At 42.9% G+C, this 14,153-nt stretch overlaps 1 protein-coding gene across 4 annotated transcripts in view; it reads left to right on the top strand.

Moving 5' to 3' along the window:
• The window catches only part of KCNMB2 (potassium calcium-activated channel subfamily M regulatory beta subunit 2), a 330,212-nt gene extending 318,396 nt beyond the window's left edge, over positions 1-11,816 (top strand). For all 4 annotated transcript variants that reach the window (XM_087872502.1, XM_034438944.2, XM_034438943.3 and 1 more), the window contains one exon: positions 8,646-11,816. In XM_087872502.1, the coding sequence (XP_087728628.1) occupies positions 8,646-8,930 (285 nt within the window). In that variant the 3' untranslated portion in view covers positions 8,931-11,816. The remainder of the gene's footprint in view (positions 1-8,645) is intronic.
• Positions 11,817-14,153: the final 2,337 nt, after the last annotated feature.

Raw genomic sequence — 14,153 nt, 5'->3', positions numbered from 1 at the left:
CTGGTGAATTGCAGAGGTTGTAGGCCTAGAATGGTGTTTCTCAACCTTGTTGTGGCTCCGTTACCTGAGCCTGGGCTATCGACAGATGCAGACTCTGAGAGTGAGGGAGTTGGCAAGGCCTCCCTCTCCAGGACCCTCCTCTCTGGCAATGCCTCCGGAGGACACCGAAGGCCAAAAGATAGGCTCAGAGCCAAGCACGTCCCCGCAGCCACAGGTGGACAGCGACAAAGAAGATAAGTGTTGGCTGGACCCTTGGCAGAGGCGCAGGGAGAAGAGTGCACAGCAGAGGGGAAGGTGTGCCAGAGATTAGCTGAGTCACTGGACCACACCCCACAGGGTATAAATGTGGGTGTGGTGGCCAGTTCAGTTTGTGACGAGCAAAAACTGGAAATAATCCATGATCTCTGTGTTACTGGACTTTGCCTGCTTTATCGGACTGCATTTGGATTAATCCTTGTATTGTTGAAACTCTGCCTGTTTTATCGGAATGCTTGCAGTCTAATCTTTGTTTTGTGTGAGTAAAGTCTGAACTGGCAGCTAGCCACTGGGTTGCTGCCAGCTTTATCTTCAAAGAGTTTTGTCGTGTGGCTTATTAACTCCGGGCCGTTTGTGGGGGTGCGTGTGTGGTACGGGGACAGAACAAACCTCAGCAACTTTAAGATATGTGGACGTCAAGTCCCAGAATTCCCCTAGCCAGCATGCTGATCCCGCACACTTAGGAGGCACTAAGAGAATTTGGGAAGATTTCTGCTGTTCTCTCCATAGTCCCCGGCTTCTGCTGCTGACCCTCCACACAGCCCAATGCTTCTGCCTAGTTGTAAGACAGATCCAAATTCTCCATGAGAACTAAAAGAAAAAATGAGGTTAAATTCTAGAAATGGCAGGTGGTGTGGAGAAAGCTAGACTAACCTTTAGTAGCACAGTGGGTGATTGTTCTGACCCAGCTCCCCAAACTCGACAAACCCTCTGAAGTGAACTCAAAGATTCCTTTAATTAGGAGTGCCAGCAGTCCCGACAAAAAGCTTCTCTCTCACCGCAGGCTAACAAGTCTGTCCGTCAGGAAGATGAATAGTTGTCTGCCACATCTATTCATCTCCGCCCCTGCCTTTTATCCCCAGAGCTAGGGTGAGGCTTTGCTAGCAGCGGTGGCTCTTCCTTCCCAAGGATCGGCACACAGATTTCCACTGTTCTTCTCTCCTCTGCCTTCTGCACATCCACGTGTCAGGCATTGGACCCAGCTGTTCCTCCTCTTCCTCATCACCCACTTCTAGACCTGGGGACCGTTGACTCTCCATCTGAGGGCTGACGGATGGCCCAGGCTCTGTCTCTCTCTCTCTCTCTCTCTGTGCCAGTTCCATTCCCTCTTCCCCCTTGGAGCTCTCAGATTGCCTTGATGCTGACCCTGACTCCCACGCCTCCTCCTCCTCTGATTTGGCTGCTGGAGGGGCTGGCAGTAAACAGGCCACAACAGTGACAGCCTCTTGCTAAAATATATAACATGCCAGGAAGTCATAGCCATGGCAAACCTATGGCACACGTGCCAGAGCCCTCTCTGTGAGCATGCGTGCCATCGCCCCAGCTCAGCCAGCTGGTCATCGGGTTTCTGGTGCTCTGGCACGCACATGGACGCTCCTTCCGGTTTGGGCACTCTATGCCTAAAATGTTCGCCATCACTGGGATAGGTTATGGGCAAATTGTTGGCCACTATTGAGAAGCATCATTTCTCTGCTACGGACAAGCATGAAAATTTATGGTTCAAGAAAAGCAAATGTTATTGCTGGATGAATGGTCTGCTCCAAAGAAGGAAAACTTATGGCATCCAAATGCTTTTTTAAAAAAGCATATTTATATCATGGTCAGCCATAAGTGGAAAACTATTCACTGTGTTGGCAATTTCAACTGAAAAAAAAAAAAGAAAAAAAGATGGCTAGGAAACTCCATCATGCTGCCAGTTTTACAGACAGCTTCCTAATTAGGACTATTTAAGAGAAAAACTACACCTGGTTGCCCATACTATCTAACCAGGCCCTTAGCTATTCCGCTACATTAGCTGTGCAAATCTCAAATCAGTTTTGGCTATGTGTATTCACAATTTAATCCTCCCAGTAGTCACTTCCTTTGAATCTAACACAGGTATAGCCATTTTGCCTTCAGGATAAGGTGGTTTTACAGATTATGCTCACCTTGCTAAGATTTTTTTTCCCTTTTTTTTCCTTTCTTGCTTGGACATACTGTTGTACAAACTGAATTGCAAGTCGGTGTTACTAATGCAGTGTCCCTTGATGGTAATACTTGCCTTTCAGTCTTTGAATGGAATTAAAATATCCGTTGCTTTCATATTACTGAGACAAATCAGCTTTGAGATGGAATTGCTCTGTATAGCAGGAGACAGGAGGAGGAGGAGGAGGAGGAGGAGGAGGAGGAGGAGGAGGAGGAGGAGGAGGAGGAGGAGGAAATGGTTAGCAGCAATCTGAGTAGATTAATGATGTTCCTAAACTCCTTCAGGCACTGATAACCAATTTTCAGAGTTGAAAGATGCATGGGACTGGCTCTCTATTAGCTATATTCTAATACACAATCTACTTTCTCTTACAAAGTGGGGGTACAGATGTTATATTATGTCATGCTTCCCTGTACTGAATTTTACATGATTTCCATCACCATCCCCCGGGAGGGAACCTCATTCAAGGGGGCATGAAGTAATGCAATTTCCATCTCTCTCTCAGAGCTGAAGGGAAGCTGAACTGAATATATCGTTCAGATAGATTCTATACATCGCTTCTGTCAAGTTCAGGAAATTAGGAGTCAAGGCAGTTCAAACGAATAGAGGTTTATTGCATGCTAACACTCTCTACAAGAATCTGAGCTACTAACGGTCAAAGCAAATTGGCAATAGATAAGCATCAATGGAATTCCAGATGGGACTTAAAACTCTTGTGGGCACAAAGAGACTCATGACCAATGATGCGTTTGACCCCTCCTTTGGACTTATCCTGGTCATCTCCTACATGTTCCTGCAACACTGCTGAACAGCAGAATCTGGATTGCTCCTATAGTTAATGTATTTTATCTAAGGTGCAAGGAATTGTGTGTTAATTCCTGCCTGTGAACCCCATAGAATAACATCAGTCTGAAGATTTCTAGTAAGAAGGGAGCCAATCAGGTAGGGCCTCCATGGTCAATGTTACTATTAAGGAAAAGTGAAATTGATGCTCAGGTAGCTGATTTAAGAAGTCACGAAAAGGTATTTCTTCATGTGTTTTGGTGTTTGAGGGTTCCTCTAGTAACAGGAACTTCAGAGTCTTGTAATTTGGCTTGGCCATGCGAACCATGCCCATTAAATTAGGGATACCCTATGCAGTTCTGTCTTGAGAGAAAGAACATTTGAGCCAATTTGGGGGGCGGAGGGTCTTCACACAATGCTCTATTATGATTTTTTTAAAAAATTGATTTATATGCCGCCCTTCTCCGGAGACTCAGGGCGGCTTACAATGCGTTAAGCAATAGCCTTCATACTTTTGTATATTTTATACAAAGTCAGCTTATTGCCCCCACAAACCGGGTCCTCATTTTACCTACTTTAGAAAGGATGGAAGGCTGAGTCAACCTTGAGCCTGGTGAATTGCAGTAATTGCAGGCAGCTGGAAGCTAAATACTACCTTTAACTGTAGCATTAGTCTGCTGCGCCACTCAGGCTCCTGCAAGTATATCCCTCTGTAATCATAAATCTATGCTCATATTCTTGTAGTTCTCTATTAACTTGCTCCGTGCAGGGGAATCCATTTAGAATGGTCACTCAGAGAAGAGTTATGAAAAATAAAGTGACAATTCTGTGCAGCGTCAGTCAGGGCCCACCAGCCCAGTTCACTTAGATCCATAATGTCATAGAGCAGGGGTCAGCAACCTGCGGCTCTGGAGCCGCATGTGGCTCTTTTACCCCTCTGCTGTGGCTCCCTGTCATTCAAAATATGTGTCATAACCGCCAATATGCAACACCCACTGGCACGAAATGTATTGAGCTTTTCAACCTCCAGTAGGCCAACCATGCATAAATCCAAGAAAAGAAAAGTTTCAGAAGAAAACAGAATGCTTAATTCAACTACATATGCTAGTTTTGTGGCTGCTCAAGAAATAGTCAGGCACGCGAAGTGTTTTGTGGCTCCCGGTGTTTTCTTTTCTGTGGGAAACTGGTCCAAATGGCTCTTTGAGTGTTTAAGGTTGCAGACCCCTGTCATAGAGGATGTAAAGAAAGTAAAAAGTTTTTTTTTTAAAAAAAAAAAAGATACCCATCTCTCCTCTGGAGGGAAGTCCAGGGAGAATTAACCATGTTGTCTGTCACACTGAGAAACTTATAATCACCCACTTCAACTTTTGCATCATCTTCTCTACCCGCAGCGCTGACAACACTGCAAATGAACTAATTTATTTTTATTCATTTATTTACATCCTGCCTTTATTACTTTTACAAATAACTCAAAGCGGCAAACATAGAACACACCTTCCTCCTCCTATAAGCCCACCACAACAACCTTGAGAGTTTTTGCTGTTGTGTCTAATAGAGAGTGACTGGTCCAAGGTTACCCAGCTGGCTTTCATGGCTATGGTGGGATTAACAGATTAACAGAGTTGGATGGGACTTTGTAGGTCATCTAGTCCAACCCCCGCCCAAGCAGGAGACCCTTAAACACTCAAAGAGCGACAAAGGTCCTAACCAGAAGCCCCCATTCACTTCTGGAGCCGACCGGAAGTCCGGTTCCCCCATCATAGAGTCTCCTCCTAGCGCAGCATCCTTTTTCCTCTACCTGTCCTAACCGAAAGCCCAATCAATTGTGGAGCCGACTAGCAACAGGGAGCCACAGCAGAGGGATGAAAGAGCCACATGCGGCTCCAGAGCTGCGGGTTGCCGACCCCTGATCTATTCCATTAAACCAATTGCCATCCTTTCCACATTCGACGTAGGAAAAAAGACACTCCTGCCCGCCCCCCCGCCCCCCCGGTTGTCACTTTATTCCCAATTTTAAAGAAGCAGTCTCGGAGCCAGTGATGTTGCTGACATTGTTGGAGAAATAGTGATACATCCCCAAATATTAGTAGCGGCAATCCACAAAAGTCAACATGAAGTCTTTTCTGCTCATTGATCACACCATCTTCAGGTGCCTAAGTGCTGAACTCTATAGCTCATTTTTGCCTCTTGCAGTCACACTGGCAGAAGAATGCATTTTGACCTTCATGAATGAAGGAGCGAGCATTTAAGACCTGCTAACCTAATGGGACTCTTCTTCCTTTAGCCGCCGTGTCAGTTTTTACAAGAAATTCATTCATTCCTACCGAAATATCTCTCTTACAGACTTTGGTTGGTTTATGCTTGGCGTCAGAGAGGAATAAATCTCTGCTTTGCTATTGCTCTAGGAGGAATACTGGTTCTTCCGTTGTTTTATATGCTTCTCCAGATTCTTCTCTGAACTTGTTTTTTAACTGTCCAAAGGTGTCTCATTAGCTGGAGACTGTACTTGATTGATTAAGATTCGAGGAGACCAAAATTGCATTTTGGTTTACATACACTCTCTAAATCCAGTTTGTTCCTCAAACAAGAAGTATGAGAGTGAATATGAATGAATAATCCTTCCTGTTTTTCATATGGAGCCTACCAAGGCTTTCATGGAGCCTTGGTAGTACAGTGGTCTAAAGCACCCTGTTATTAAGACCAGCTGCCTGCAATTACTGCAGGTTTGAATCTCGCCAAGGCTCAAGGTTGACTCAGCCTTCCATCCTTTCAAAGGTAGGTGAAATGAGGACCCAGTTTGTGGGGGCAATAAGCTGACTTTGTATAAATATACAAAAGGATGAAGGCTATTGCTTAGCGCATTGTAAGCCGCCCTGAGTCTCCGGAGAAGGGCGGCATATAAATCAAATTTAAATATATATATATATATATATATATATATATGCTTTTTGTAACTCTGAAAAGGCATTAATATAGTGAATGCTCTAGATTGGGATAGGATGTGTCCCTCAGACATATTCCTTGTGTTATCACGATTCTTGCCTCACCTGATTTGCACGGGGGATTATTTTTAGAACCTAGAAAATAGAATCATAGGGCAGAAATGTCTCTGAGGTCATCTAGTCTAACCCCCTCCCCTCTTCAAGGCAGGTTACACCATCCCAGTCAAATGGTTGTCCGATCTACTCTTGAAAACTTCCATTGATTGAGCACTCACAACCCCAAGAGGCAAGCTATTCCGTTGATAAATTGTTCTCACTGTCAGAAAATGTATCCTTACTTCTAGGTTGGATCTCTCTTTACCAAACTTCTACCTATAACTCCTTGGCCTGCCCTCTGGTGCTTTGGAGAATAACTCAATCTCCTCTTCTCTGTTTAACTGCCCCTCAAGTACTGAAAGACAGTTAACATGTCCCCCCATCTCTAATCCTTCTCTTTGATAGGCTAGCTCGGTGATGGCAAACCTATGGCACGCGTGCCACAGGTGGCATGCAGCACCCTCTCTGTTGGCACGCGAGCCGTCACCAGTGGTGGGATTCAAGTAATTTAACAACTGGTTTTCTGTCCTAATGATTTCTTCCAACAACCAGTTTGCCAAACTGCTCAGAAAGTTAACAACCGGTTCTCCCGAAGTGGTGCGAACTGGCTGAATCGCACCACTGGCCATCACCTCAGTTCAGCTCTGCCACTCATGCGCATGTGCCTCCCACCAGCCAGCTGGTTGTCAGGTCTCTGTCGCGCATGTGTGGGGGGTGGGGGGGTGAGGCACAGGCAGGGGTGGGGCATGTGCTGGGGCATGTACATGCATGGGGGCACATGCGGGGCATGTTGCATTTTGGGGGTTCGGGCGCATGTGCGCACTTTGGACACTCAGTCCGGAAAAGGTTAGCCATCACTGAGCTAGCTAGACATGCCTACAGTAGCTCTCTCAACCTTTCATCACATGAGTTAACCTCCAGACTCTTCATCATCTTTGTTGCTCTTCTCTACACACTTTCTAGGGCCTTAGCATCTTTTTTTTTTTAATTGTAATGACCAGAACTGTGCACAATGTTCCCAGGTGTGATGTCACATAGTGTGTTATAAAGCAGTTGTCAAGACTAAATTCGCTTATGCTTCCTGTGAATATTACCACCTTTCAACTTGCCAAAAAACTGGTGGAAGGGAAGAGGAAGAGGGAATGCAGAGGCTCCAGACTTCAACGATGAGAGCCAAGCACCTACCAAAGACACAGTTGCAAGTGTCGGCCAAGACATGAACTGTTCTCAAAAGAAAAGAACGATTCATAATTAGACAATGTGACTTGTCCAGTGGGAGGAGGGGAGAACTCTATTCTTTAACTATGTAGAGTTGCACTGGAAAAGTTAGAGCTGGTTTTGCATTCATTTTGCCGAAATGATATACTCAATAAAGTTTTGCTTTTGGGATTTCAAAGTTTTTGAAAACATCTACATTTGTTGGGTTCGTTAGTTGGACCGTTGACAGCAGTATTATCCCTTCTTGTGATTTTAATTATATCCTTCTGTTGATGCAGCCCAGGACTTTTGGCTGAACTCGCAATTGCAGCACATTGCTAGTTCATACTTTAGCTGTGATCCACCTATTTAAATATACTATTCTTTCCAACGTGCTATTTCAATAAATAGCATATTGGAAAACACAATGTTTGTAGTAATGCATTGAGGCTTCATTAAGGTCTCACTAGATGCCTCACTAGTTCACCTTCATGGGTGTCTTTTGATTGGCCATTTCCACCATGGCAGCCATTTTGTTGACAGGCAGATTGCCCTAGAGGAAACATTTTGAGCCTCATGTTCTCAACATTCTAGATGAGCCTCTCAGAAAAGATATCAAAACTCCATTTAAGAGCAGACTATATTTACAGTGGTACTTTGGAGAAAGAAGATTTATGGGCAGCAAAATTCTAATACCCTTTTTGGTCAATCTAAGTAAATTAAGAATTGTGTTATGTACGTAATGTGCTTTCAGTTTCTATGTATAATGTATCATTAGAATTGCCAACGTTTTGCACTATTGCCTTGAAGACTCCGAAAACCCAGATAAAAGGTATGTCTACCATTGAAATCACTCCCTGAAATGAAATGTGTATATGGGACATGTTGTGTGCGCAGTTCCCACATTGGGTAGTCATGATGTCTAATGACTATAGAAAGTACAGTCCAACACATTGTGAGGATAATTGTTAGGAAAGGAGGTATTAGCAATTCTTCATAACAGTATCATTTTCAGAAATTTTTTTAAAAATGATATTTAGTTTTAACTATAGTTAAAATGACAGATGTGATTGGCGTGGTGGCCTAGTGGTGAAGACGCTCGCCTCCCATTTGAGGGTTGAGGGTTCAATCCTAGGTAGTGGCAGATATTTCACTCCCAGGGGGCAATGAAAAAAAAATATGCTGTGAACTCCATATGGTATCAGGAAGGGCATCCGGCCAGTAAATTCTCATTTACTGGTCACCACAACTCTACCCCGAATTAAGGTATTACAGGGTCATAAAAAGGAGTTAAAATGAGAGGTATCAGTTAATATCGTGCTTGAAATGAAACGTTCGAAGCTTTTGTTCATCTCAGAATGCATTATCTTTCCCTTTTTTTAATTTGTCTTTTTCCATCCCTACAGTGTTCTTATATACCCAAGTGTGGAAAGAACTTTGAAGAGTCTTTGTCCCTTGTGAATGTCGTCATGGAAAACTTCAAGAAGTATCAACACTTTACCTGTTTCTGTGACCCAGAAGGCATTCAAAAGAATGTGTTGCTAACCAAACTTTACAGTTCCAATGTGCTGTTCCACTCACTCTTTTGGCCAACATGTATGATGATAGGTGGACTTGTCATTGTTGCCATGGTCAAGTTGACCCAATACTTGTCTCTTCTTTGTGAAAGGATCCAACGAATCAACAGATAGGAGCAACCCCTAGCTTCTAGGATTTGACTTACCGCTGAAATACTGTTGTTTTTTTCCATTCTTCACCAAAGAACCTTAAGTTTGTAATGTTTCTGTTCTAAGTTCCTTATATTTTTATGAAGTAGAGCAATAACGAAAAAGGCTGTTCTATATGCAACTGTGATGATATTCTTATGCAGACAATGAGAGAGGGAATTATGGTTTGCATTGGCCATCTATATGATCTTGATTTATGCTGCAACTTAGTTATTTTTCTTCTCTTCTTCTTCCTCCACCTCCTTCTCTTTTTTCTTTTTCTACAGCCAAAACAGGGCTCAGTGTGATCCTTTGCCAAGCCTTGTTAATGATTGAATCATCATCTCAGCACAAATCTGTTTTGGAAAGTCCTCCAGCCTGGTCACATGTCTTCATGTGGACCATTTAAGTTCCACATAGGCATTGAGAAGGGGAGGGAAAAATTCGAGTGTGGGGGGGGGGGGATGGTGAAAGGTAAGGACTCAATTTGTTTACCAGAACTGAAACTAAGATGGACGACATGACCCAGAAATCTTTTGCAGGTACAGAATCTTACAAACACAGGGGAAAGCCAAAGACACCCATTGCTGAACATCCAGGCCCAAATCTAATGGAGTATAAATAATCTCGTTTAAATTCCACTGAAATCAATAAGACATTTTTGTAATGAATTGTTTTTATTGGGATATGAGCACAACTTTGAATTTTTGGGAGGATTCAAATTTTTGGATTAAGGCAATAGCATTTATGTTGACTTCATACTCAGGGTTAAGCTTTCCTTTCCGGCATTTTACATATCCACTGAAAGGTTTATTAATTTGCAGTATCTTTTACTCATGGATTATTATCTACCAAAGCTATCGCCAAAAAGAGGGTGGGGGGGAATCCCAGATCTATAAAACCTTGTCAACTCTTTTTCATTTTCTATTCCAGCCTGAGCCCTCTTGGCAGAGATGAGACCAGATAACCTCTTGCGTTCAAGTTTATTATGCATATTTTTCTTGCATTTGCTACCATATCACTGTAAAGAAAAATTTAAAAGAAAGAAAATCACACAGGTTTTTTTTTTTCATTTTTTACTTCCAACAGTTTTCATTTGTTTGTTTTTTATGGGACATTTCAAAACAAAAAAAAAATACTAGACAACAAGATAAAAATATATTCTATCTAGTGGTGTATTGTAGTATGGCTATGTTATATTTTATTATTTCTTTTATTAACTGGAAAGTGAGCAGTACTCTTCTTGTATTTCACAGTGTCCAAATCTGGGTATAACCATCATAAAGAAAAGATCTGAAGAGATGGCTTAGATGCAATTAGGGCGGGCACTGCAGTTCAAAATAAGCTTAGGTGGTATTGTATTTAGCTTGGGGAAAAAATTCCTTTAGTCTTGAGAAGCCATGAAAAAGGTGTGTACAGTAGGGTAATGCTACTCCTGGTGAAGATTATTTCTTCTTAGTCATTTCAGAATAATTTTTCCCCCAATAGCATTTTGAAAAAAATATATACTTTAAACAAACTTTTATACACACTGAAGAGGAACCAAATTAGAAGTATGCATAGGCCAGCCTTATATTGTGGAGAAGGTAGGTTATTCTCCAGAAGATAACAGCTGTAAGGCAGTCTACTTAGGATGAGAGATTGCAAGTGGTCATATTTAATTTTATTTTCAAGGTCCGTATTTTGTTAGTTTGATTGATACATGTCCCACTTTTCTGCTCTGGCAAGACTTCAAGATATATTGAGCTCCATAGTTGATTGCTATTTAAGAACAGCAAGGAGGTCTTTGCTATTTAAGAATAGCAAGGAGAAACTTTGGACAGCTTGCCAGGAGCACAGAAAATATTAAAACAAGGATAAACCTGACCTGAGTAAAATGTGGGTAATATATGAGTAAGAACCATTGCATTATTACTTGGTTGAGCAAAAGTGTACAGTGGAATGAAGATAGATTATTTGTGGAACAGAAGTTATTCTATGTGTAGTGGTACCTTAGTACTCAACTGCTTCAAAACTCATCAAATTTGATACTCGACGCATTTTGACACAAAAATGTCCCGATACTCAGTGTTTGTTTGGTACTCAATGTGATGCAAAAGGAAGTAGGGGACAGTCAAAGAAGGTGGACAGGAAGTAGGCCATGCTGGGAAGATCATTGACTGATCGGAAGTCCTTCCTAGCTGAAACAAAGGCTCATGGTTTGTTTGGTACTCATCCTTTCTAGTATTCATTGTGCCTTCTGGAATCAATTAAGGACGAATACTGAGGTACCACTGTAATTTGAAAACGATAAGGTGAGAAAAGGTTTATTTTGGATCCAGTAGATTATCATGAGGGTTAAAAATGTTGAGGCTGTAACGAGCACAATTATATTTTTCTGCCAATCTCTCCTCTGCCTAATTACCAAGAATCACAGTTTACTTAAATTATATCTATAAGGATGGTCTTAGCAGTTTCTGGTATTGAATTCAGCCCCAAGGGTGAAATATAAGGTATTTGTTGATCACTCTCTAGCATTCTACAGATTTTTAGCAAACAAAACAATGATTTAAAAATGTTTTGGAAGCATAATTGTTTCCTTTTTTTTTTTTTTCAAAAGGAGAAAGCACATTGGATTTGCCGAGCTCATCCATTAGCTGAGTAATTCTTTATTCCCCATTATGTAATGTCAACAACTTTTATGGTGTTACAAGATTCCATGAAATGTGCACGTGTTGTCTGAGCTATAGAAGTCTGCAGCAGTGAAACTAATCTTTGAACTTGTAACCCATAATGCAACATTTTTTTCCTCAGGCAAATAAATTCCTGGGTGTGTAATCAGGACTTCAAAACAGTGTGATTTGGTACGCAATTAAACCTTTGCGATTTCAATCCGCTTGGCTCTCAGTAATGACTTCTTCTCCCTCAAAATACCCTATTTGATCAGATTTGTTTTCAATTTCTTTAAAAAAGCACAAACACACACACCACAAATTGATCTTCCATCACAGCATATTAACCTGGTTACTGAATTTGTTCATTATTCTAGTTTCACATAAATCATTGAACATGAACCAAATGGAATCTATCCACACAACCCCCAAAATAGCTAAGACTACTGGTGCGAATGCATCTGCTAATTCTTCAATTCTGTCTCATTCATATTTAGAAACTCTGGTGTGTAAGTTTTTTAAACAAGGGACAAATGATTTCAGATCCTCAATAGATAGCCAGTACTACATTTCCAATTTTGTTTTCCATTAAGAATGTACTTACTAAGAGAGGTGAAATGGCTCAGTGGTTATAGACACTGAGCTTGTCAGCTGGAAAGTCGATAGCCTGGGTTCAAGACCCAAGCACCGTGTGACAGGGTGAGCTCCTGTTACTTGCTCCAGCTCAGCAGTTGGTAGCCATCATGCATCTGTCTGTCGGGCCCAAGCCCAGAAACAAGACAATGAGCTCCATTTCAATCCAATCCTTTATTTGCTTGCACCTAATGGAGAGAACACAGTGGCTCAGTGGCTAAGACACTGAGCTTGTCGATCAGAAGGTCAGCAGTTCAGCGGTTCGAATCCCTAGTGCCGCATAACAGAGTGAGCTCCCATTACTTGTCCCAGCTTCTGCCAACCTAGCAATTCAAAAGCACGTTAAAAAATGCAAGTAGAAAAATAGGGACCACCTTTGGTGGGAAGGTAACAGTGTTCCATGTGCCTTCAGGGTTTAGTCATGCTAGCCACATGACCACGGGGACATCTTCGAACAATGCTGGCTCTTTGGCTTAGAAATGGAGATGAGCACTACCCCTAGAGCTGGAAATGACTAGCACGCATGTATGGGGGAACCTTTACCTTTACCTAATGGACAGAATCTTGCCCAACTAAAGCTATAACTTTCTAAACTATTAGATGTATCCTGAGAGGTTCTAAGGTGTGACTACCCTAAATCCCTTCCCCCTGTCTCAACCAGTTTGGGACTGTGCATTCTCATAATCCGGCCCTCTTTTGGGGAAGGCTCTGGATTGTCAAAAATCTCTTTTCCCCCACCCCCCTTCACTTTTGCAGGTGTACATTCCATCACACTGACTCAGACCATTAAGGACCTGACATGAAGAGGAGGTCACGTGTTAAATCTTTTGTCTTGGGGTGGTGGTAGTGATGTAATCTGGAGTTCCAGAAGTTTAAGATCAGTCTCTTGTCATGATATAACACTCTTTGATGAGTACATGGAGGGAGGACCTGTTTCACTAGAACACCCGGCCTCTAATGAACCAGTTGGGTTTCAGAAGGAACTTAGGGTTGTTCCTTTGGTTATGATGCACAGTTTGATTGAGGCTTTGCTTGCCACTTGGAATACAAGAGTACCAGCAAATGAGATTGCACTTGCATAGGACTTCTCCACTTAAGGAACCCGGGAAGCAGGGGTGGGATTTAAAATTTTTAGCTGCCAAGTTCTCTGCCAGGTTGCTGGATGGGCGTGGCCATGGTGGGCATAACCTACTCAGCCTCCTGCACCATGGCGGGGGAGTGTTTCACCCTTCCCAGGCTCCAGAGGCTTTTCTTGAGCCTCTGGGAGGGTGAAAACAGCCTCCCTCAGGCTCCGGAAGCCCTCCAGAGGCTGAAAATGGGCCCATTTCCTGACTTCTGGAACTTCCAGGAGGCCTGTTTTTCACCCTCCCCAGGCTCCGGAGGCCTTTCTTGAGCCCCCAGGAGGGCAAAAACAGCCTCCCCCAGGCTCTGGAGGCCCTCCGGAAGCTGGAAATGGGCCCGTTTCCTGACTTCTGGAACTTCTGGGAGGCCCGTTTTTTGCCCTCCCAGAGCCTCCACGTGGGTGCTGCACTTACCTGGCATCCAAAATGGGCCACGTGGAGACTCCTGGAAGGGGAGGGGTGGGGGGGCACCGGTTCAGCGAATCAGATGTAAAATTAGCATGCAGTTCGCCGAACTGGTCCAAACTGGCTGAATCCCACCCCTGCCGGGAAGCCTTTTAATTTTCAGTGGAGCTAGGTGGTTTAACAGCAGACGAAACACCTGGAGTGCAATTGCAGGAAAAGGATTGCTTTGGGAGAACAACAGCAACAAAACATAATTACTTTTCTACTCTTTTCATGACCATGTGACTGGCTGGCAGCCCTGTTTTAGACGGCATGATTCCTCTTGGGCAGGAGTGAGGCAATATCTGTAGGGCATATAATGTCAGCACTGTAATATCCTCATGCAAGTTATGTAAATA

The sequence above is a fragment of the Pantherophis guttatus genome, chromosome 6 (genome assembly GCF_059756535.1).
Source record: "Pantherophis guttatus breed Tessera chromosome 6, ASM5975653v1, whole genome shotgun sequence".
In the NCBI taxonomy this organism is placed as follows: Eukaryota; Metazoa; Chordata; class Lepidosauria; order Squamata; family Colubridae; genus Pantherophis; species Pantherophis guttatus.
The sequence above is the reverse complement of the archived record's forward strand: the minus strand, read 5'-3'. Positions and strand labels throughout refer to the sequence as shown.